The 22,567-nt window shown below is 35.1% G+C and overlaps 5 protein-coding genes across 5 annotated transcripts in view; 2 read left to right on the forward strand and 3 right to left on the reverse strand.

Annotated features, from left to right (window-relative positions):
* Positions 1-134: 134 nt before the first annotated feature.
* Positions 135-1,572, reverse strand: LOC105264575 (dehydrogenase/reductase SDR family member 11-like). The gene is made up of 5 exons (XM_011301534.1): positions 1,340-1,572; positions 1,010-1,178; positions 814-940; positions 594-723; positions 135-408 (listed from the first exon to the last, which is right to left on the reverse strand). Exons 1-5 carry the CDS (start codon positions 1,469-1,471, stop codon positions 223-225), a joined length of 744 nt encoding a protein of 247 aa, XP_011299836.1. The 5' UTR covers positions 1,472-1,572; the 3' UTR covers positions 135-222.
* Positions 1,573-1,669: 97 nt separating this feature from the next.
* LOC105264576 (dehydrogenase/reductase SDR family member 11) lies at positions 1,670-3,016 on the reverse strand. Its single transcript, XM_011301535.1, has 5 exons — positions 2,774-3,016; positions 2,527-2,695; positions 2,321-2,447; positions 2,092-2,221; positions 1,670-1,989 (listed from the first exon to the last, which is right to left on the reverse strand). Exons 1-5 carry the CDS (start codon positions 2,903-2,905, stop codon positions 1,810-1,812), a joined length of 738 nt encoding a protein of 245 aa, XP_011299837.1. The 5' UTR covers positions 2,906-3,016; the 3' UTR covers positions 1,670-1,809.
* Positions 3,017-3,181: 165 nt separating this feature from the next.
* On the reverse strand, positions 3,182-5,053 carry LOC105264577 (dehydrogenase/reductase SDR family member 11). Its single transcript, XM_011301536.1, has 5 exons — positions 4,833-5,053; positions 4,546-4,714; positions 4,333-4,459; positions 4,021-4,150; positions 3,182-3,627 (listed from the first exon to the last, which is right to left on the reverse strand). The coding sequence occupies exons 1-5, from the start codon at positions 4,962-4,964 to the stop codon at positions 3,445-3,447; spliced, it is 741 nt and encodes a 246-aa protein (XP_011299838.1). The 5' UTR covers positions 4,965-5,053; the 3' UTR covers positions 3,182-3,444.
* Positions 5,054-6,154: 1,101 nt separating this feature from the next.
* Positions 6,155-16,116, forward strand: LOC105264726 (uncharacterized). Its single transcript, XM_011301808.1, has 10 exons — positions 6,155-6,233; positions 7,083-7,234; positions 8,029-8,226; positions 8,610-8,984; positions 9,161-9,406; positions 9,541-9,651; positions 11,199-11,342; positions 12,312-12,611; positions 14,890-15,032; positions 15,624-16,116. Exons 2-10 carry the CDS (start codon positions 7,148-7,150, stop codon positions 15,712-15,714), a joined length of 1,695 nt encoding a protein of 564 aa, XP_011300110.1. The 5' UTR covers positions 6,155-6,233; positions 7,083-7,147; the 3' UTR covers positions 15,715-16,116.
* A 5,841-nt stretch (positions 16,117-21,957) lies between these two features.
* Positions 21,958-22,567, forward strand: part of LOC105264578 (mediator of RNA polymerase II transcription subunit 15) — a 14,705-nt gene continuing 14,095 nt past the window's right edge. Inside the window, exon 1 of the mRNA XM_011301537.1 lies at positions 21,958-22,001. Coding sequence (XP_011299839.1) covers positions 21,980-22,001 — 22 coding nt within the window. The 5' untranslated portion in view covers positions 21,958-21,979. The remainder of the gene's footprint in view (positions 22,002-22,567) is intronic.

Consider the following 22,567-nt stretch of genomic DNA (forward strand, 5'->3'; position numbering starts at 1 on the left):
GATGATAGATTCAGTTCTGGGGATTCACCAGGGTGACGCCACGATCGCTTTTCATTCAAACTTCCTCATGCCTCGATAATTCAAGTGTTAATTTTTATTGGTATTTATCATTTGAAATCACAAATATATGTTCATAAAATCCAATAATTGGTATGTGCAATTAATTTTAATTCATTTTCGGAGACGAAAAAAATTGGACCACTTCACTGCCGTCACTTTGGATTAAAATGCCCTTTCACCTAGGGGTTTCAGGATTAATTCCTTGACTTCGACCCTTGGCTGGGTTCCTATGACGTAGACCACAGCATCTGCAACGTCCACGGGTTCCAACGCCGGCTCTTTGAGAAGTGCTGTATCGAAACTATTTTCCTTCACAATCTGAGTGATAACGAAACCTGGGCTGATACTCTGGAGAAAAAAAAAATACGAAAAATAAAAATCCGATACTATTTCATTTTCTGTTACGATAACTATCAACTTGTAAGACATTTACAATTTATATATCAATCGGAGCACATCCTTTTTTTATTGTCACCAAGTATTGAGAAATATAATACTGATAATAATTTTTTTCTCTGGTCATTTCAACGTACCGTAATTCTTATATTCTGTCCGATCAGCTCTCTCTGGAGTGTTTCAGAAAATCCAGTGATGGCATGCTTGGTAGCAGCATAAACATTGGCATCGATATCCAGGAACTTGACGACGCGATGTCCCAGGATACTAAAATCGAAAGATGTTATATTTTCGGATTGACAGAAGGTCAATTGACCAGTGCCCCCTGAAAAAAATCTATATTTCTCCCGGTTATACCTGTTCATGTTGATGATGTGCCCCTCGAGTTTCGACTCCTGGAGCATCGTCAGCACTTCTTTCGTACAATACATTGCTCCCATCATGTTCACTGCGACGACACCTCTCCAAATTTCAGGTGTTGTCACTGATGATCAACGACAAATGTCAATTAGTAATTTTTTATTATTTATTCATGCAGAACTGACGCCCGTACCAGAGAAACCACCAGGAGTGGCGTATCCTGCGGTGTTCACCAATATTTGGACAGTTCCAATGCTCTTTTTTATGTGTGCAAAAGCTTTGGCGACATCCTCATCCTTCGATATGTCGCACTGCACCGCATAAAATCGTCCTTTCACTCCTGACAGACCTTTCATGTCATCCTGAATAATTATCAATAATAAGTTCTCCTCTCAATTCATATTCAATCCATCAATCATCAATTACGGTATTTTCTGCTAGTACATTAATTATTACATCCCTGAATTTTATTTTCCCTGATGTTTTCTTTCTCCTAGATCTTTAATATTTCATGTACAAATACCTCCATTTTCTGTTTTCTCCTCGCCAAACCCACGACAATCATCCCTTTCTTCACGAGCATTTTTACGACTTCAGAACCAATCCCAGAAGATGCACCAGTGATAACGGCTACTTTTCCTGTCCAACGGTCCATCGTTGAGGAGCAGACGGTGACAAGAGAGAAGAGAAAACAGAAATATTTGATGATTTATGCCACAGGGAGAGACGACGGTGAATGACTCCCTGCGAGTTTAACATCGGTAATAAAATATTCTCTGAGTGATCTTGGGAATGGCCAGGGGTGATGACAGGACAAGAACATCTGTGCAATTCAGGCTTGGTACGCTAATAGTTGTTCATTAAGTTCTTTAATTATCAGGAATTATACAACAGGTTATAACATTTCTGTTGACACTGGCAAAACGTTCATGCATTTCGTTTAAAAGGATGATTTCTTCAAGTATTGCGGATAATATTCTTGAGAGAGGAAAATTATAGCAGGTTTTCGCCCAATGGTGTGATGGTCAATTCGTTCACTTGAACCCTTTGGGGCATTCCCAGAAGGAAGATAATACTGTCTGCAATGTCCTCGGCTTCCAAAATCGGAAGTTCGGCAAGTGTTGAGCTCACTGCTCCCACTATTTCCGTTTTCACCAGTCCAGGGCTTAAACTCTGGAATTAATCATAATTAATCATAAATAAAAAATCCTGTTACGAGAATCCACTCATTTTTTCAGTAAATCATTTTTTTTGGATTTTAATGGATTGACTTACGGTTACTCGAATATTCTGGCCCAATAATTCCCTCATGAGAGTCTCGGTGTATCCTGTGATTGCGTGTTTACTGGCAATGTAGATGTTCATGTCATTGTTCTGCGGCTTTACGACTCTGTGCCCAACAATACTGACGAAAAAATTTTTTTAATATTCAACTTCTCTCTCCGTCCAGAATTTTTCTTCCAGTGAAAAATTAAACACAAATTCAAAGATAAATCTAATATACCTGTTGATGTTGATGATATGCCCAGGGAGATTATCAGCTTGCAGTACTTTGAGGATCTCTTTGGTGCAGTAGACCGTCCCCATAAGATTGACATCAATAATATTCTCCAAAACCGTATTTTCTACTTCTACAGAGCGAAGAACAATCACAATGTCAATTAAAAGAGTCGATTAAAACCGTGAAATTTTTTTATTCTCAATAATTACCGGTGAACTTTCCACCCCTGGCGATGCCCGCGTTGTTAATTAGAACCTGGACCTTTCCAATATTCTCTTTGATCCAATTAAAAGCCTCTGCGACATCATTATCGTTAGCCACGTCGCACTTCACCGCATGGAACTTCCCCTTAGCCCTCGGAACATTCTTCATTTCGTTCTGATGATAAATAAAATGGACGTGTCGAGGTAATTTATTTATCCACAGGTAAACAAATGTAAAATGAAAAAATTATACCTCCATTTTATCCTTCCTTCTAGCTAGACCCACAACGACCATTCCATTTTGAATAAGTGCTTTAGCCGTTGCTAATCCGATTCCAGAGGATGCTCCAGTGATAACAGCGACTTTTCCTGCCCAGCGGTCCATCTTTGTCCTTTGAAATTGAATCTCTTCGGGCTCAACAAACTTCCAAAGAGGATTACTATCTTCACTGGTTCAACTGCTGCTGGCTAATGAGAGTTGCTCAGAGCAATTCAAGGGTATCCTTCTCAAATTAGTAGATATTAGCTGGACTATTAGCTGTTGCATAACGTTCAGACAGCGATGAAACAGCATTTCTTCTTCGTTCTCCTCGTTAAGTCGTACATAAAAAAGCAAAATTGTTGCTGAGGGAAATTACAGAACTCCATGACGGATATGATATCATCTTAACAATAGCTTTATTCGACTTGTCGTACATCTCGTCATTTCCGATCCAACAAATGATCAGTTGGAGTGAAGTTATTTGAAAATTGATAACAGATTATTTCAATTACATCCAGAAAAGTCAAGTTTCATTTTTGAATTTATTTTCTGATTTTTGAAGGATTGAAATATTTTTGAACGTGTCGAATTATGATGTTCAAATTTTGTGAGAATAAAAATTGATTCTCCGGATGTACGGGATTATTTTTAGGAGGAAATATTCAGGACGCGTCTTCTCCCAACGGTCTGATAGTCAACTCCACGATCTGCACTCTCTGCGGTGTTCCCAGGATATAAATCACGGAATCGGCGATGTCCTTGGGCTCGAGAATCGGTACATTCAGCGTTGACATGTCTTCACCCGTCCCCATGATGCCAGTCCTCACAATCCCCGGACTAATACTCTAAAAAAAAAAATTCATGGAATAAAAAACATATCCAAAAGCAAGAAGATAATTGACCAGTAAAAGTTACCACACGAAGGAATTCTATAACAACTCGACAGAACGATTTTTAACTGCCCTTGCATTGTTATCCTTTCTATGTGGCTGAGTAAATATTGTTCTATCATAATTTACGAGGTTAAAATAACAATAATTATAAACAGAGATTAAAAATGTAAATGAGACGCTTGAAATCCTAATTGATGACTCGCCGTCCACTTTTTTATTTGATAATCGTTACTGATGTTTAAGTCTTGCGTGGATATTATCTGTTAACGATTTCCATCTGCATTGTAATTTTGACTATTTAATGTTTCTAGTGTGGTCAAGCTAATTGCATAGCAATCAACTAACTGTGACCCGAATGTTCTGCCCCATTAGTTCTCTCTGAAGTGTCTCGGTGAAGCCAGTGATTCCATGTTTGGTAACGCCATAAATATTGTAATATAAGTTTTTGTGCAGGTAGATGCGGTGACCTGCGATGCTGAAAACACCGAATTAATTATTAACAATTACAAACACATTGAAAATTCATATTTATATAAAAATTATTTTGCTCCTCTGCATTATTACTGGCTCGTAATGTGTCTGATGTTTCGTATTGAAAGAAAATTTCAAGGATTTAATTAACTAGGTCAATTAATTACGCCAATTCAATCTAGTTACCTGTTCATGTTAATGACATGTCCTTCGAGATTAGCTTCCCGCATCATTTTAATAGCTGTTGTAGCGCAGTGGATTGAGCCCATCAAATTAACGTCCAGAATATTCCGCCAAATTTCCGGGGTTGTGTCTATTTAAATTGCATAAAAAAAAAATTATAAATTGGAATTCTGGAATCGACAGGACCACCGGTCGGGAGTGAAATCGAATGAATACCTGCAAATCCTCCCAAGACCATGCATCCAGCATTATTGAGAAGAACTTGAACGACTCCGAGATTTTTTTTGATCCAGCCAAAAGCTTCGGTAACGCTGTCCTCATCACTAACATCACAACTCAGTGCGTAAAATTTTCCTTTACCGATGCCCAGATTCTTGATCTCGTCCTGATTCGTTTCGAGAATGAAAAAGAATCGTGATATCCCGAGAAGTTATCAGAGTCTTGTCCGATCATCATTTTTTTTAATCAGTGGATTCGTGAATTAATTAGTTCGTAATACTAACCAGCATTTCCTGCTTTTTTTTATCAAGTCCTACGACAATCATTCCATTTTCACTGAGGGCTCGAGCCAGGGATAAACCGATTCCACCGGCTGCACCAGTTACAACAGCGATTTTTCCAACCCAACGCTCCATTTTTATTTGATAATACAATTGAAAATGGCAGGAGAAATTTCATAAACACTACGGATTACGTTTCTATCGAGATTAGAACCGATTCCACCGCTTAAGAACTCTCCGAATATGAAATCCTCCCTTCTCTCATCTTATATTTTTTTTATTATACTTTTTTATTACGCGAAAGTCATAACGTCGCGGTTAAAATGTCATTGTTCTTCTCGAGCAATCGTTTTTAGGGTCCTCATGTGATTACTCGATGTGCTATACTCGGATCGTTAAATAAAAAGTTGATGAAATTTTTTTTTGTTGGAGAATAATCAGAGAGAAACCTAGGTGAAGGTTTTTTGAAAAAAACAAAAATGGAATACAATGTAATGAGAAGAAAAATTAAATATTCGCGAGTGTCCGTTTTAAAAAAAATTCAACTTTTTGTTGCTTGTTTTTTTATTGATTTTTTTTTCTGGTTTTGGCCGATTTTTTTATCGTTTACAGAATGTAAATTTAAAAAACCACTTTTCACGAATATTATTTATTCATGATATTTTTAATGTTTTAAGTGTCATAAATTTTGAAATTAAGTATAACTGCAAAAAAAAATAGAATTCAAAGACAAATGTCTGCCGATGGATAAAAAGAGAATCATAAAAATTTTAATACCGATGAAAAAATTCATGAATTCGGCGCTCCCATCCGTCGGAAAAACCACTCACCTAGAGCGAAAGAATAATAAAAAAAAAACCCACAATATCCGAAGAGTCAATTTAAATTGATCATGAAATTAAATTAAAGCGAAATAAAAAAACCTGATCACCGAGAGAATTATTCTCAAGCGAATTCTTCCCAGTGGTTGAGATTCAAATTTTTCGGACTCATCCCTGAATGTTAAATATTTCCAAATAAAATATTCCTTTCGAGTTGACGTCAATTGAACTCAATTGAACTGATGAATGCCTGATTGACAACTGACACCTGTCAGTCAATTATGATTGAGAAACGTTCCGATTCCTCTTGCCAAATCGAATGGAGAGACTGAAAAAAATATTAATAGGTAACAATGGATTGGTGCTTCAGTCCCACCAAGGAGAATTGAATTTTTATATTCGTAGAAAGGAATTCTTCGATGGTGGATCTAGGAGGGTGATTGGAGATGCCGTCACAAACAGTGAAAGTATTTTCTACTCACGTGCTTCAAGCTTCTAGAGTATATCACGGGGTCCACCTCTGGGACTCACCTCAGTCCCATCTTCAGCAGGTCTCCATTTTCCACTTTACTAAATATCAGAGGTGATCTCTACGGATTTTAATCATAACAAAAAAAAAATAGCAATAATAACAAATTCAACGAAAATACGGCAGAAAATACCGCGGCCTCAGGGCACAAGATAAAATTCAAAAATAATTTTTGAAAAACTGAGACAGTTTGTTAAAATATATTTCGATATAATTGATTTATATTTCGGGTATATATTTTTTTCATGTGGGTGAATGTGGGTGAATAACAAAAAATTTGAAAATTAGATTTATCCATTTGAAAAGGGAAATTATGATTTCGATCTAGTGAATTAATATCAATATCATAAATTACGGGTTCGACCGTGTGAATTACGAGTCCCAATACCGCGAATGAATTTCTCAAATTTTTTTTTACGTTTTACCGCAGGATCTGCTAATTGTTTTGGCGCCTAGAGTTTCGGAAAGTTGACAGAGAAAATTAAGACTCATGCTATGAAATTTATACCGTAAAAATGTCTGGAGTTTTACTGAGTTCATGACCCGAGGATAGACAAAGAATTCCATTAAGACTGCAACAATAAGTGAATTTTCGAGAAGTAATGGTTTTTCAGTGTTTCCATGACAAAAATTTTGTTGAAGACTTCCGGATCGAAACACAAAGTGCATTTTAACTTTCACCCGACGACATTCAGTGGCTTGTAATTGGTCTCGTCCATTCGTTGAGATTAAAGCGTCTAGATGCCCCAATGATAAATACCAGGAGTACAGTTTAACCTCGAGTAAAAAATCTGAAAAAGGTGTACAAGATGAAAGATTGTTTGGGGTATGGGAATGCCTGGAAAGTGTGCGTAAACCTGAATTATGTAAATGCAATCATCAAGTTGTGTTGCTCTGTTGCAGGAAGAGATTGAGAGGCTGGATGAGATTTCTGAGAAGCATCTGGGGGGGAAATCATCATCATCATCATGAAGAGGGGAAGAAAATGGCTTTTCCATCGGACACTCATGATTTCCATTATTTTCATTGTTCCTGCCGTGATCGATTGCCAGAAGGTTTTTATATTTTTTCTCCCGATCTCATTCTGTTCTCCGTTTATTTCTTATTCAAATAAAATACTCGATTATTTCACTCTCGATTTTATTCTAACCGTGATTTTTATGTGCGACTATTTCTAGAGCACTCGCGATTTATCGTCTCGTTTCAGTTAAAAGGATTGTAGTGTTATTCAACCGTGTGAAGCGGAGCGCGTAGAATTGGAAGCGCAGTTGTTGCTCAACGCGTATGACTTGGAGTCTATGATTGTATTATTGTGTACGGATGTATCAGGAGATCGGTTTCCAGGGCGAGTGTACACGTCTTTCACGTTCGATTCAGGATGCACGTCTTACGTGCTCTACATTCAATAACTCCGCACAAAGATGCAAATAGAAATTATTTTTCCTTATTATCCTTATTATCCTTATTATGAAAGTACAAACACAAAAATGAAGATCGCCCGAATCGAAATATCTCGAAACGCGTAGGACTAATTCCTCATTGGTCAACTCGTACCGCCAAATTCAAATGCGGCGCACAGAGTGCGCAGTAGATCTCGTCTTTTTATGAAAGTAGAAACAAAAATGAAGTTCGCTCGAGTCGCAATATCTCGAAACGTCGAGGATGAATTGGTCATCATCCTCATTGGTCAAGTCGAACCGCCAAATTCAAATTCGGCGCACGGAGTGCGCAGTAGATCACGTTCAATTAAAAATTCGTCGAAGAATACCCGAAACTTGCTCCTGAAGTCGGAAAAAATGTTGAAGCGTCTGGACAATCATGAGCTCATGTTTGTTCTCTATTATTTCAGCAAAAGCGTCAGATATTTCGCGAACAAGTGCTTCCAGCTCTTGGGGGAAAAATTCCAGAGGAGGCGTTTAGAACCGATCGTTTGGCACTCAATCGGCTGAATAAAGAAGGCATTACTGTTGTTGATGGTGTGATACTCGAGGCGCGACATGGAGACAAACATCCAACTCACGAGCGAATCCAGCCTGAAGTCATAAAGGTAATACCCTGCAATTACCCATTGGTGGAATCGTGACAAATTATTCCAGGAATCTGTTCCGATTTGTTCCAAGGTATTGTGGATTTAAATCGTAGGGTATCCAGTCATTCTCAATCATTAATCGATAAAAAACGTAAAAAGCCAGAGATATTCAAATTTTTTTTTGTGATTATGGATGGACAAAGTGTAATGGGAAACAATTTCGATAAATCATGAAGCGAAGGATTTGAAAAGATGAAGATTCTGCAAAAAAAATTATTGCATGCTAATAATTATTCATCTCCTCGGTGACTTTTATTTTGCAATTTCATGATTGATCGCTCCTGAAGAAAAATACTGAGTAATTTTTTTGTCTGTCATGCTGTGTTGAATATTTTTTTCAGGTTTATGCGACTGTTGATAACAGATACGTTCCACCAGAGGGTAGATATCATTACGAGCACCCGAAGACTGTGGATACGACGTACGTAATTAGGAAGCCAATTGTCGATGGTGTACACACCCCCAATTATCGTCATGAATCGATTTACAAACCACCAGTCAAGGCCCCGGGGTACCTGAATTTCCGTGGACAAAATTCAGTTTCCGTTCCGAAAATCTATAAACCTGTTATTAAACCTCTCATTATCCCTGCGAGTGACATTTTATTCTCAGGGTTTTATCATCCGTCCTGGAATCATCCGCATGCCTTCGGCTGGAGTGGAGGAAAATTCAGGGAACAATTTCACACCGGCAATCCACCGATATTTGATACTCAGGTACAACTATTCAAATCCATAATTAAAAAAAAATCCTTGCGATCTACCGATCGCAAAATTATGAGAACGATTTTTACTTGTGCAATTAAAATATTTTGGTTGTAAAAACAAGATAAAGATAATAGAAGGAAATTCAAGGAATTCTGTTATTCTGTAATATTTCTCTATCCTCTCAGATAATAGGAAACTACGGGGGCTTTCTCAACGATTTTCACGAGAGAAAATTGCGTCACACTGAAAATCCTATCCATGCGAACGCCATAACGACCTCAGGGAAGACCATTAAAACTTCCGTAAAATCTATATCCGAGAAATTACAGTCGACGTTCGAAGACTCGAAAAGTGGAGCGAACATGCCAGAGACGGGATTTTCATGTCACGAGAGGACTGGAACGTTTGCTGACACCGAAGTCAAGTGTCAAGTGAGAATATCAAAATTTTTTATTGTCAAAAAATAAATCTTTCAATTTATAATAAAATAATTGCCACGACTCATCGCAATTTCTCACCACCGAAATATGAAAATTAATTCAATAATCAATAATAATTATTTCAGGTCTTCCATGAATGCTCTGAAGGGAGAAAAGTGTCCTTTATATGTCCGTTTGGTACTGCATACAGTGAACGATTGAGGAGATGCGAATGGGATCAGCAAGTCAAATGCAGTGCATAAAAAAGTGCTATTGATATTTTTTAAATATTTTTTTATACGAGAAGTGCGTCACGACGTGGAGCCAGTGCTCGTCCAATTTTATTCATAACTTTGTGAGACAATTCATGAGTAAATGTTGATGAGTAAATTGAATGAACTGAAGAGTCGCAGGTATCACTATCCATTGCGTAGGAAAAAATCAGTTTTTATCTAATTTACGAGGAATTATTGAAATCTTCAACTCTGGAGTGAAATGATCTCCATTGATATCAACACGAAGAAATTTAATCAAACGAGAAAAGCACCGGTGATATTCTTGTCTCAGGAAGATACTGTTCGCTTGTAGAATTCTATAAACTTTCTCTATCGATGATCGAGAGATATTGGTCATTGGAAAGGGTTTATTATTACAGAGGTGTTACATTACCTCTCACTTTCGAATGTTCAGTGTTTATTAAAATTCTATAATCAAATTTGCAGGAGCGAGAATTATTAGTTAATATTAAAAATATTTCACTCTCCCGACGTATGATAACTCTCCGCGTTGATGTTCGTTGGTATCACAGAGATCTGTCAGCCATATTGTAATTATTAATAATAATTAAATAAGCTCTATAGATCGATGTGATAAATCGACTCTAAAAATTGAGTTTCAAATAAATTTTAGTTTGGATTTGCAATAAAAATTCAGAGGTAGATAAAGAAAAAAATCGATGGGCTTTCAAATTAAAAGCTATTGCCCTGAAAGTAGAGGACTTTAATTGCGGATAAATTGCTCATCAACTGGAGGAACAACAGTGGCTTTAATCCCCTAGATCTTGCAGTCTTAATTATTCTGCGTAAAGGATGAAAAACCCACGGAGTTTCAATAGTTTAGCGTCACTAAATCCTCCGGAGTGTCCGTACTTCTCCAAGAAAAGTATTCCTCTATTTTTCGACGCTTCGCCATAATTTACGATCTTGTTTTCCACCGGAGGAAAATTATACATACACCAGTAAACGCCGAGCTCTACACCAGTAAATTCATGGAAAGCAGTAGAATCCACTAGAAAACTTTCTTTCAACTGGAATAATATATTTTCTTTCCTCGGTGTCCAAGGGAACAATTGTGTCATGAATTTCCATTGAATATGGTTCAACAAAAATTCTCTCACAATTTCGTACATGATTTTCCTCTGAAATTATCGGGACGTAATAAATAGTTAAATCGTGTCGAGTGTCAACTTAATTCATTAACAATTATTCCCAGATGTAAATACTTTTCGATATGATTATGATTTTTATAAAATAATGTGCACAAGATAAAAAATTTAAAAAAAAATGAAATCAATGAAAAATTGATAAATAAAAATGAGAAAATGTATAAACAAGGAATTAATAAAATAATAGAATGGATATTCTGTAAAAATTATTGGAATTGATTTGCGAGAGTAAATTGTCATCCATAAAAATCAATCTCATTAGGATATTGAATTTGATATTTTTACGTGGGTAACGCCCGATGAAGGGGTGGGGTTGTGGAATATTCAGTCACTGGTGACTTTCTCTGTGACATAATTTAGCTCATGCCTGGCAAGGGAGTCTCAACCACAACGGAAGCTGGACCAGTTTACCTCAACGTGAAACTCCGTACGGTCATGGCAAGGAGCTACACAGTCCTACAATATCTCGTTATCATCGGGGGATTCACCTTCACCCTCTCGCAGGTGAATAAAATCCTTAAGTAATTCGTTGTAGCTGTAGTACTGTGGCGCTGGCAACGCCTGCACTCGCTGCAAGTAGTTACTTTCAATTATAATCAGACCCCCACGGTAAAATATATTTTCCTATTATTTTTTCACCAGATATAAACCAGATATAAATATATTTTTACATTCCATTCCTCTCCCCTCGATCTCTCCCCCATCGAAAATACATTTATCAAAAAAATTTCCTTGTTCCTCAAAAATCTTGAATTTCAAAAATTCATTTGCATTCCCCTTTCGAGACCGAATAAAGTGATTGGCGCCAAAAAAAAAAAATTTATCGAAATTCAATGTTTTTTTTTTAATTCAATTTTTTTGGATCTGAAAATTTCGTAATGATGATTAATTATAGTATAAAATTGAAAAATAATAAAAAAATATTATTTATTATTGTTTTACTATTGTTATTATTATTTTCTTGGCAATCATGACCTTGACTTTGCGAAGAGACTGATTCGGTCGGTGAACACTGGGTTTTCGCAGTTTTTCTGTATTTTTTTTTTTTTTTTTTGATTAAACTCGCAGTGAAGATCAGTGGAACAGTCGAGGGAGCGGAAAAATAGCGGTTGGGTGCAGTGAATTGAAACGATGAATGAAGTCGATACTCTGACCGACTGATTGTACTCTGCGGAAATATGTCCCCAAGTGATAAACTCGGATAACTTTTTTTCTCCACCATCCCTCAGCGAATATCTCGAAGGGGAACGGAGATATCGATATTTCTGTGAATATATTTTTTGTGTGAAAAACAGATAGCTACAAAAAAGGTGGTTATGAAAATATCGCTATCTTCATTAAATTCCGAGATATCAGCCGAAAATTGGGGTGGAACGTGCGTTAATTCTAGTTTATCGTTTGTTAATGAATTTTTAATTTAATTAATTCTATTGAAAAAGCGCAGATGATTGGAGTTAATGGGTGTTGTTACAGGATCGGAGGTTCAGGATTCAAGTTTATGATGAGTACCCGGAGTATCAAGAGTATCAGGAATTTCAGGATTATCAGGAGGATCAGCCACCTCGGGAGGAGGTGAGGCATCAACCAGTTCAGGGGCCTGTGCAGCTCCAGTTTAAAAAAGAAGAGAGGAAAAAGGAACAGGATTTTAGTAAAATTCCTGGAGTTCCTGGGGTGGATTTCCCCTTGTATCATCAGGTTCCAAAGACTGGATTCTCGTGTTCAAGGGTGCCTTTTGTACCCGGGATGTATGCCAATCCCGAAACCGGCTGTCAGGTCAGTCAGAGACAATCCATTCTTCTACAATATTCCTTTGCTAATCAACATGTTGATTCATTCTTAATTTCTTTCAATATTTCCTTTATGATATTCGCAAAAAAAACCAAAAAGAGATTTACTATTTTATTACAATTTTTTTCTTTTCTTTTTCATTCGATTTTTCGACTTTTTTTTTATGAATCACTGAGTAAATGCCTTGTACTCTAGATTGAGGATATTGAAAAAAATATTGTAGATCATCTGAATAGTTGTGAGCGAAGGCATTTCTAATTGCGAAATAAAATATATTTTTTATGAAAAGTCAAGGTTTAGCGGCGATAAACTCCCCGACGAACTTTCATAAACATATCATTACATTATGTATCGTGTTACTCTATATTCTACATCGCCTTCCATTACTGAAACTCACGCTTTACTTTAAACAGTAAAGCTACACAAGCTCTAAAAAATATAGGTACTGAGAATTATTGAACTGATTTTTTTGGCAGTGGAAAATTAAATATTCCGGGATTTTCCTGGTTGAAAGATCGGAAAATTAAGGAAACATTTGATTTTTGTTGTACCGAAATGACGAAAAGCCAGAAAAATTTATAAAAATTGGAAATTCACTGAACACTTATGAATTTACTGGAATTCCATTAATTCTGTACAGTCCCGGTAAAAAAATTGTAATCGGAATATTGTTTCCGAATTTTGAAAAATTTCTGGAGAACTTTTCAGAAAATTTTTATTTTGACACAAAAAAAAATCGGGAAATAAAACAATTGTATTTTTGGAAAATGTTTGAAAATTTTTTTATAATTTTCTAGAAACCTTTGAGAATATAATTTTTTCTTTCAATTATACTTTTATTTTCCTACTTTTTCGATTTTTTAATATTCCCAAAAAAAACGCCATCTAAAATAAAAAAAATTTTCTATTCAAATTTTTCGAAAATTTCGAAAAAATATTCCGATTACAATTTTTTTACTCGAGATATTCAACTTCGTAATGAAGTTATTAAATCTGGTGATATCTTATTATGTGTTTCTCTCATTATTTACCCACAGTCATTATCATCATAATTATTACCTCTAAAATGAATCCTGTAAGCCACCGACGCTAAAAATGAAAAGAATGCAAGCGAATGTATTAAAAAAGAGAAAGAAAACCAATAAAATCCGAGCATTGGGAATGATTACAAGGACGATAGGCTGGATGAAAGTGTATCATTGAAAATCCGCAAGAAATACCTCCAATACTCCAATCTACTGATAAACCCGCCGGCGCATGAGCAAAAAATTTCTTGGAAAAACCCGCAAGATTCGCGCTAAAATTCGCAGGAGTCCATTAAAAAATTCCAAAGTCTTTCCCCACGGTTTTCAAAAAGAAACATTCAAACATAAATAAATGCGAAAGGACATATTCCGCAACGCGGAAGCGACTCCCAAATGAAATCAGAAATCCTCAGATGATGTACACTTTAAATTTAATGAACAAGAATAATGACTCGAGTGAAGGTAATTGTCGCCTGCGGATCGACATTGCAATTTCGAAAGGCTGGTATAATTGATCCCAAAAGCATAAATCTTCAAAGGATAAAATTCAAAAAATTATGCATCGAATTGCCCCTACTCTCTTCCAACGAAAAATTAAATTTTATAAGGTGCAATGCCTTTTCTCTTGTGGTCTCGAACAACCAATAATATTTCCATCGATAAATTTATTATTGGAAATGGAAAGAAGCGAAGAGAGGACTGATAAAACTGAGAGTGGAGAATTGGAGAATTGGAGCGCTATTATATAAGAAAAAGTCAGTCTGGTGTATTACAAAGGCCTTAAGGCTACTCAGGACTTTTGAAACAGTCTCTCTCAAACTTGATACCTGATTTTCCATCAGGAATGCCAGCGAAATTATTTTATCATTAATCCCTCTCTAATTAGACCGAGATCTTTTTTTTTTCTTCGTCGATCATTTTTATTGCACCGGACATTCCAAATATGAATAAATGAATTTTAAATGAATTTTAAAAATCGAATAATAATGATAATATGAATATTATTATGATTAAATTTTTTTTTCTGTGTGAATTTTACTGGGGCGTACCAACTGAGGATTTCTCAAGAGTCTGTGATTCCCCTATTTCGCAAACTCCTCGATTATCGTATGGACCGAAATGATGTTACAGCATGTAATGGAGTCTGATTCATCAGACACGCGTTCATCGATTCTCTGCACTCCGATAGAGAACTAATTTCCCACCAATTCTCAAGTAATGGCGATTTTTTTTTCCAGGCTTACCACGTTTGTCATGACGGACGGGAGGGCCACCAGGGGGCCTCATTCCTCTGCAGCAATGGTACGTTATTCAATCAGAAGGAGTTCGCCTGCGACTGGTGGTACAATGTTAACTGTCATGAGGCAACCAAACTCTATGGGTAAATCCTGACTTCATTGCTCAAAAATTATTGCTCGATTTATTCATCAGAAAAAATATATTTCAATCCAGTATATTCCATTTTTAATTAATTATTTTTTTTATTTGCATTTCATTATTCTGTATCTATTCTCATTTACCCGGTAAAAAAAATGTAGGGAATATTTTTTCCGAATTTCCAAAATTTCTGGAAAAATTCTCAGAACATTTTTCGGTGAAAGAAAAAAAATTGAAAAACAAAATTTTTTTTTTCGAAAAGTTTTGAAAAATTTTTCAAAACATTTTCCAAAAATAAAATTGTTTTGTTTCCCGATTTTTTTTATTTCAAAAGAAAAGTTTTCTGAAAAGTTTTCCAAAAATTTTTTGAAAATTAAAAAAAAAAAATTCCGATTACAATTTTTTTTATCCGCGTTGGTTAGTAGAAAATTAAAAACGTCATATGATATTATTTTTCCAATACACCCCAAATAATTACAATAATTGAAAAAATGTAATTTCATTTTTTCGAAGGTACTGGAATATTTGAGATTCAAGTATATTTTTTTCTTGTAATTAAGTGGAAATCCTGTAGCTCTGATTGATATTTTCCTAGATTGAATGGGGATTTGACGACGAATCCATTCGTCCCGAAGGATCGCAAAGAGGCGATAGCACGTGAGAAGCTGAGAATCGCAGTATTTTGAATCCAAGTGGCATTTCACGAAGATGAAAGTTTTTATTTAAATCCCCTGAAGACCAGCAACACCAACACATGAAGAAATTCGCCGCCATAACTTCATCTCCTGCATTTTCAATTTCAACGCGGAAAGCTCAAAAAATCATCATAAAATTAATCTCGCTGAAATTTCTCTATTTTTTATTACCTTATTTAAATTATTTAACTGATACTTCATTTTTATTTGAGTTTCCTCTTTCGAATTGAAAACGCAGATACTCTCTAAATTTATCAATTTCCCTTGAGGCATGAGAAAAATAATTGGAATATATGGAATTAATGAAATTATATTATAAATTAAATCCCTCCAGAAGTCACTGGCCCATTCGAAATGTTCCAATTAATGTACGACCAAATAAAATGCATAACCCCGACAATAATTGATACCCTCGTATCATTACAACCCACTCGATGTACAATAAGTTAACAGAGTGATTAGGTGTCGGTCACACAATCTCCAGAAACACCGATTACGCGAAAAAAAAATGATTATTTATCCGATAAATCCTGAACAGAAACGAAGGAGAAAGGATAACGATTATCCTAGTGCAGATCACGACATCGAGATAGTGAAGGATTCAGTTTGTATTCTTATCGAGTGAACAAAATACACAGATAGACTTTTTTTTTCCCAACTTCTGCATGAAGTTGAACTAGAAGTAACCCGGGACAGTGACCTCGAGAGTTTACTATCCCTCTGGGTCTTTCCCTCTTCATCAGAAATTTTTTTATTCTCACGGAAGTGGCCAGGTTGGCTGGATTATTTCTTGCATTTCATCAGACGTGGAAAAATGCATTTTCACGTTACGAAATCCTTTTCGGTCGCATGTCAGACGTGAAATTATCATGTCCATGGTATTTTTATGCTGGTGAACATTTGAATAGAAGTGTCGGCTATTGGTTACCAAGTAAGGGCGTTCCCCAGTGCTGGTAAAATACTGGCGTAGGTGGAACGCCGAGGACGACCACTAGGTCAATCATTAAATAGTAAATTAAACTGCACAAGTGAAAAAATTTTTTTTCTCAACGTTTCGTTAATAAAAATTAATAAAATAGGGAAATGAAAGAATTTGTTATGTTTTTTATTCCTTAGATGCAATTGTGATTGAGTCAGGTGGCGGTTATCGATAATAATGAACGGGAAAACTTGTGTGTGAGGATTCTCTAGCCGAGAGAACTACTCATTACGGCTTTTATACAACTGTGGGAAAAATTCTGGAGAGATTCATTCGTTTTTTTTTTTCATTTTTCCTCGTTACACGGTTTCAGATGCACTGATGCATGCAGTCTGGTTCATTCTCTGAATTGAAGTTTCACAGTGTCAAATTTATATTTTTGTGATGATACTTGAGTTCAATTCAATTTAATTTCAATTCAATTTTTAATTTCAATTCAATTTTTAATTCAAGAAATCAATTCATTCGTCAATTAAGAATTCCACAGAAATATTTCTGGCTTTGTCATTATAAAAAATAATTTCTCAATTACAAACATGCGGTAAAATAATGAAAAGACTTGATCTTTTCCAACACCATTAATCCCATAGTACGAAATAAATAAATAAATTGCCTTAATTAATAATAAAATAACGAAATTATAATGACGATATTGAAGTCGAAATAAAATTGAATGATGCGATATTTTCGCAGAATATTCAATAGAAAGTAAAAAATTGAAATAAAAAAGATGGAGGGATACATTTCTGATGATAATTAGCGCGTAATCATCAGCTGATTTTTTCCGGTGAATTCAATTGCTGGATAATACCGTAAAGTTGATTGAACCGTGAAAATAGGAAATTCAACCTGAGCATCAAATTGAACAAATAATCCAGCAGAAAGGTTAAGTACCGTTTGAACCCTCGTCTTACCTCAATTCTCTCACACCCTTCCATGGATCTTGATATCACGAGTGAGTCTGCAATTACGTTACGATATGTACCTAAATGCAGCAAATTGAATGCACGCGCGGAAGTCTTTTGAATCACTCCAGGCATTCCTTCAATCTCCTCCCTTTTCCCCACTGAAAAGAGAGAAATTACAAATCATTAATGTACAGACACGTTGCAGTACTTAATGCTACATCTCCTTTTACGGGAGTTGTTACCAAACTAAATGAATAACGAGCGATTTAATTATTTCATTTTAACATCTATTTGTGGGTGTTCACTAATTTCTGTTTTTTTTAATTATTTTTTGTTCATTAGATCGTGCGTTACACCAAAAAAAAAATATTTCTGTCGAATAAATCTGTTTTAGAGTACAAAATGCGTTAAATTCGTACATAAATCTCTGTTCTAATTATTGTCTTAAGTAAATTTGTTTGGGTTTAATGGAGGCTGTTAGGGAAAATAATTTTCATTCGCTGTGTTATTTCGAAATTACCATCATTCATCGAAGTAAATTATGAACGCGAATTCACTGATGAATAATTGATTTCGGTATCGATTACAATAAATTATCAATTATTGCAAAATCGTTTTAGAAATGAAGAACATTGAACTTTCTCTGTTATTTATACATATTTTTATGGACTTCCGCCAAAAGCACGATAAAATATCCATTAATCCCCCAACACCTGAATTCGCTGTTTGAGTTTGAGTTGAAGTGGCGCATTAAAATCATCTGCATTAATCCCACGTAAGTGTGAAATAATATCGCCATTACATTAAACCACTGAATTACTCAATCCTATGGCAGCAATTATCATAATTATGGCAGCGATTATCCGTCTGATTGTCTGTGGAAAATTGAATAAAAATATAATAATTCGTCGGTTGATTTTTCAGGTGAAATGACTTATCGTTGTCTCATTGTCAGTTGGAAAAGCCAGTATATAGTACAATTCAATTGCACAATATTTCTCGCATATAGCCCAGCAATGAGAAAGTATCACAGGATTTTATCCGGTAAGTGGCGTGAGACAGTGAGATTATAAAATCAAGTTGTTGCCTCTTGTTGTTGGGGTAAAATTATAAATACCATCGGCTGATTGGTGGCTCAAAGCTGGTAATCGTCGTATTACTGGAGTGTCGATCGTTTTATAATGATCGTGAGTTTATGGAAATGGCGATATTATACGGTCAATGACGCATGGCTCATAAACTTTGAAATTGTTATTAACAATTTGCCGGTACTTTTGACATTTAGTATTGAGCATCCGAACAACGACCTCACGCTCGAAATACTCAGCAATGAATATATTATTATTATTATTAATTATATAGGTTTTTATTATATTTCCCACATAATTCGATGACTGATTATCGGGGAGTAATTCTATTTAAATGGTGGTAGATGATATTCTTTACTTTTCTCATGCATATTCATTTATTTCTCACCGCGAGAAAATTAATTTTCATAATTAAAAAAAAATATGATAGAATTAATGAATAAATTATCATGGTAAAATGAAATTATGAAATTCGGGGAATTTAGGGGAGATTGATTTTTCAAAAATCATTTTCTCAAGATGAAAATTTAATATTAATATCGAATTATTTGTCAAAGGGGGGAATTAAAGGGGGAATTAAGTGATGAGTTGAGTTGTTCAGAGAGATGACAAGATTTTTCAGTTGAAAAATGCTGATGAATTTTGTATTGATTTCAATTATTTTTATTTCAGGTTTTTGTGGAATTTTTAGATAGTATTGATCCTGAGGGAATAGGATTGCGTCTAAATTTCCAAAGTAGATCGATGATTTTATATTGTACAATTGCATCACAATCCGTGGCACACACGCCCACGACAAGGATTTCTCATAGCGCCGTACGTGGATACTAGAATAGTTTATACTGCATTGAGAAGGGTGAAATAGGGATATAGTCTATTCTAGTTGTAGTTGGTGCACTAGGAGACTGTGATATAAATGCGGTATACATGAGCCGCCGTGGGAAAGGTAATCGGTCAAAAGAAATGCGGGTGGCGGTACTCTATCGTATTACTCTGTACACCAGAACAAACGCGCCAATCCGCTGAGTCAAGTCCACCCATCGCCTTTTTTTTTATCCCCTTTTGCCCCCTAAATCCCCTCAAATTACTAGTCACCCAGGTAAAAAAAAATTGTAATTTTGGAATATTTTTCCGAATTTGCAAAAAAAATTTATGAAAAATTTTCAGAAATTTTTTTTTTTTAAATAAAAATATCGGGGGACAAAACAATTGTGTTTTTGGGAAATGTTTTGAAAAGTTTTTCAAAACTTTTGCGAAAATAAAATTGTTTTGTTTTCCAATTTTTCTTTTTCATAAAAAAAAAATTCGGAAAAATTTTCCAGAAATTTTTTGAAAATTCGGAAAAAGTATTCCGATTACAATTTTTTTTGTCCGCCGAATTTGCAAGGACTTTAATTGTTATTGCCAATGAAAAATTTTTAATGAACTATTATTTTGATTTCCTAATTCCCAATTCTGTCAACTTTTTTATATTTTTCCCTTTTTTCCCGGACTTTCGCGGTGAAAAATTCAAAACATCATTCTCTTCCTATTTCCATTAACAATGAAAAAATACGTAATTTCTTTAAAAAATCTCCAGAACTAGAATCTCCATATTTTCCCCATATAAATTAAATAAATTAAAACATAAAAAAAATTATTCTCCAATATCAATTAATAATCTCAGCACAGAAAAATTGACGAGAGATTTAAATTACCAATTGTTTAATCCTCAAAATTAATTGTAACACGATCTGCTATCGGATTGGAAATAGAAATGAAAAAGAAAAGTGAACTTTCATTTTTCGTGCATATGCATTTAATTCCCGGAATCGCTTGACAAATATCCTCTAGAAAACAAAAGGTTGTTACGTTAATGTTTCTCATGTGCACTATCCGGGTGTATTACTTTAGCGACGGGTGTATTAACTTGCCACAGTTCCGCCAGTATTTCCCAACTGGTTGCCGTCCTTGACAACAATGCAGAAGTACACATGATAAATACATTCAGTCACTTTGATACGGTGGGTAAAAAATTTAATTGCATTAAATTTCGCCCACTTCAAGCCGGAACTGTTGATTCATAACCTCCGGGATTGAATTGCCTCGGATAATCTGGAGATAAAAGTCGTTGATGATAATAGGGCTACCTCACACTTGGCAAAATTACCGGTAAAGTGCCCTCTAATTATTGAATTATTATTATTTAATCACTCCACTATTTTTCAACGCCAATTATCAGCTGACTAACTAAAACTCCATTTCTCTTTGTATAAATAGTAATAGAATAATTGCTGTCTCAATTATTTTCGCCACTGGATTATCCCTTTTTTTTATAAATAAATAATTGTAATTATTGTACTAGATTATAAATAAATGAATTTATGAATAAATAATTGTAATTATTGTATGTATGAAGTAAATCCGTCCAAAAACATTAGCATTCAATTTGTTTTATGTTTTACGTTTATTTAAATTAATAATCAAGAAATTCTGTGATTGTGGGTGATTTTTTATTTTTTCACAAGAAAAAAAAATTTTTTCGATGACAAATTTTCTACCGAAAGGAAAAATTATTTGTTTATTGGCAAAAAAAAATTTCTACCAATAAAAAAATAGTAAACGATTACGTATAATTCGTCCCACGTCTAAATCACACACTGAGCTACACGAATTTGTTCAAAACCAGTATTTAAACTCGACTGTATGTAAAGATTGTCTTAAGTACATTTACTCACCTGAAATCATGTTCTCGGTGCATAATAACCGAGGTAATTCAATTATTTAAATAATCAGAGAAATTGAAATCCGAAATGTCTCCAATTCCTTCGAATTCCCCCAAAAAATACCGTAAAAAATATTAATTGTTATTATTTGCAATATTCCCTTTTTTCAAAATAAAAAAATATTAAAAATTAATTATACATGATTATTAACAATTGGATTTCATCTATATGGAAATACGGGAGATAATAAAGAGTATATAAAAAATATAAAACATATATTTTGAAGTACATAAAAAAATGAAATATAAAAATCCATGAAATATATGAATAAAAATTTATATAAAAAATATGATGTTGGAAAAAATGATTTCTAGGTGCGGATGTTCTTCTCTCTTGCTGTTTCTCATAATGCCACCTAATTCAACCGAAAATAAATACCTACCACCGCGGAAAAAGCCCTGTCTCACCCCACCTGGTCCGGATCGGGCGCGGCCTTTCCCCTGGGTTCTATAAAGCCCGGAGTTGCCAACTTCCACCCAACATTCTCTCGTCGTCACCGTCACCCATTTGTTCATCATGTGGCAACTTATCCTCGCAGGTGAGTGCAACCCCAGTCAACAATTTCACCCCTTTCACCCTCTTACCCCCACGTCCACCCAATCAACGAGTACTTCCACCCCCAAGTGTCCAGTGAAAACCAGTGAAATGTGACATTTTTTTAAATAAAAATAATCGAAAAGTGTTGTGAGGAAATCCTAGTGCGCAAAATGGACAACAAAGAATGGGCCCTAGGGTGAATGCCTCAATTCTATCGTTTATTTCAGACCTTGAAATCACTTGATGTCAATGATCGATTATTGACGATCTATTGGATGTTGAGGATCTCATAACTTTGCACTCTTACTTCCATTAGAAATCCACTCAACCGGAAGTTTGCCACTCTCGCTTTTACATAAAAAAACCTCATGCAAGTGCAAACACACTATTTCCGATGGAATAATTCAGTCACTCTTCCTTCCGCAATTCTCATTTATTTTTCATTCCTCAATGAATCATCCGGCAATTAATGTTGATAGATTGATTCCACCAATTAAAAAACATTCTTGCCAACGAAATTCGCACAAGACAATATTCAGGAAATTTTATTTCCCGGATTTCAAACAT

The sequence above is a fragment of the Fopius arisanus genome, unplaced genomic scaffold, assembly GCF_000806365.1.
Source record: "Fopius arisanus strain USDA-PBARC FA_bdor unplaced genomic scaffold, ASM80636v1 scaffold00024, whole genome shotgun sequence".
Lineage (NCBI taxonomy): Eukaryota > Metazoa > Arthropoda > Insecta > Hymenoptera > Braconidae > Fopius > Fopius arisanus.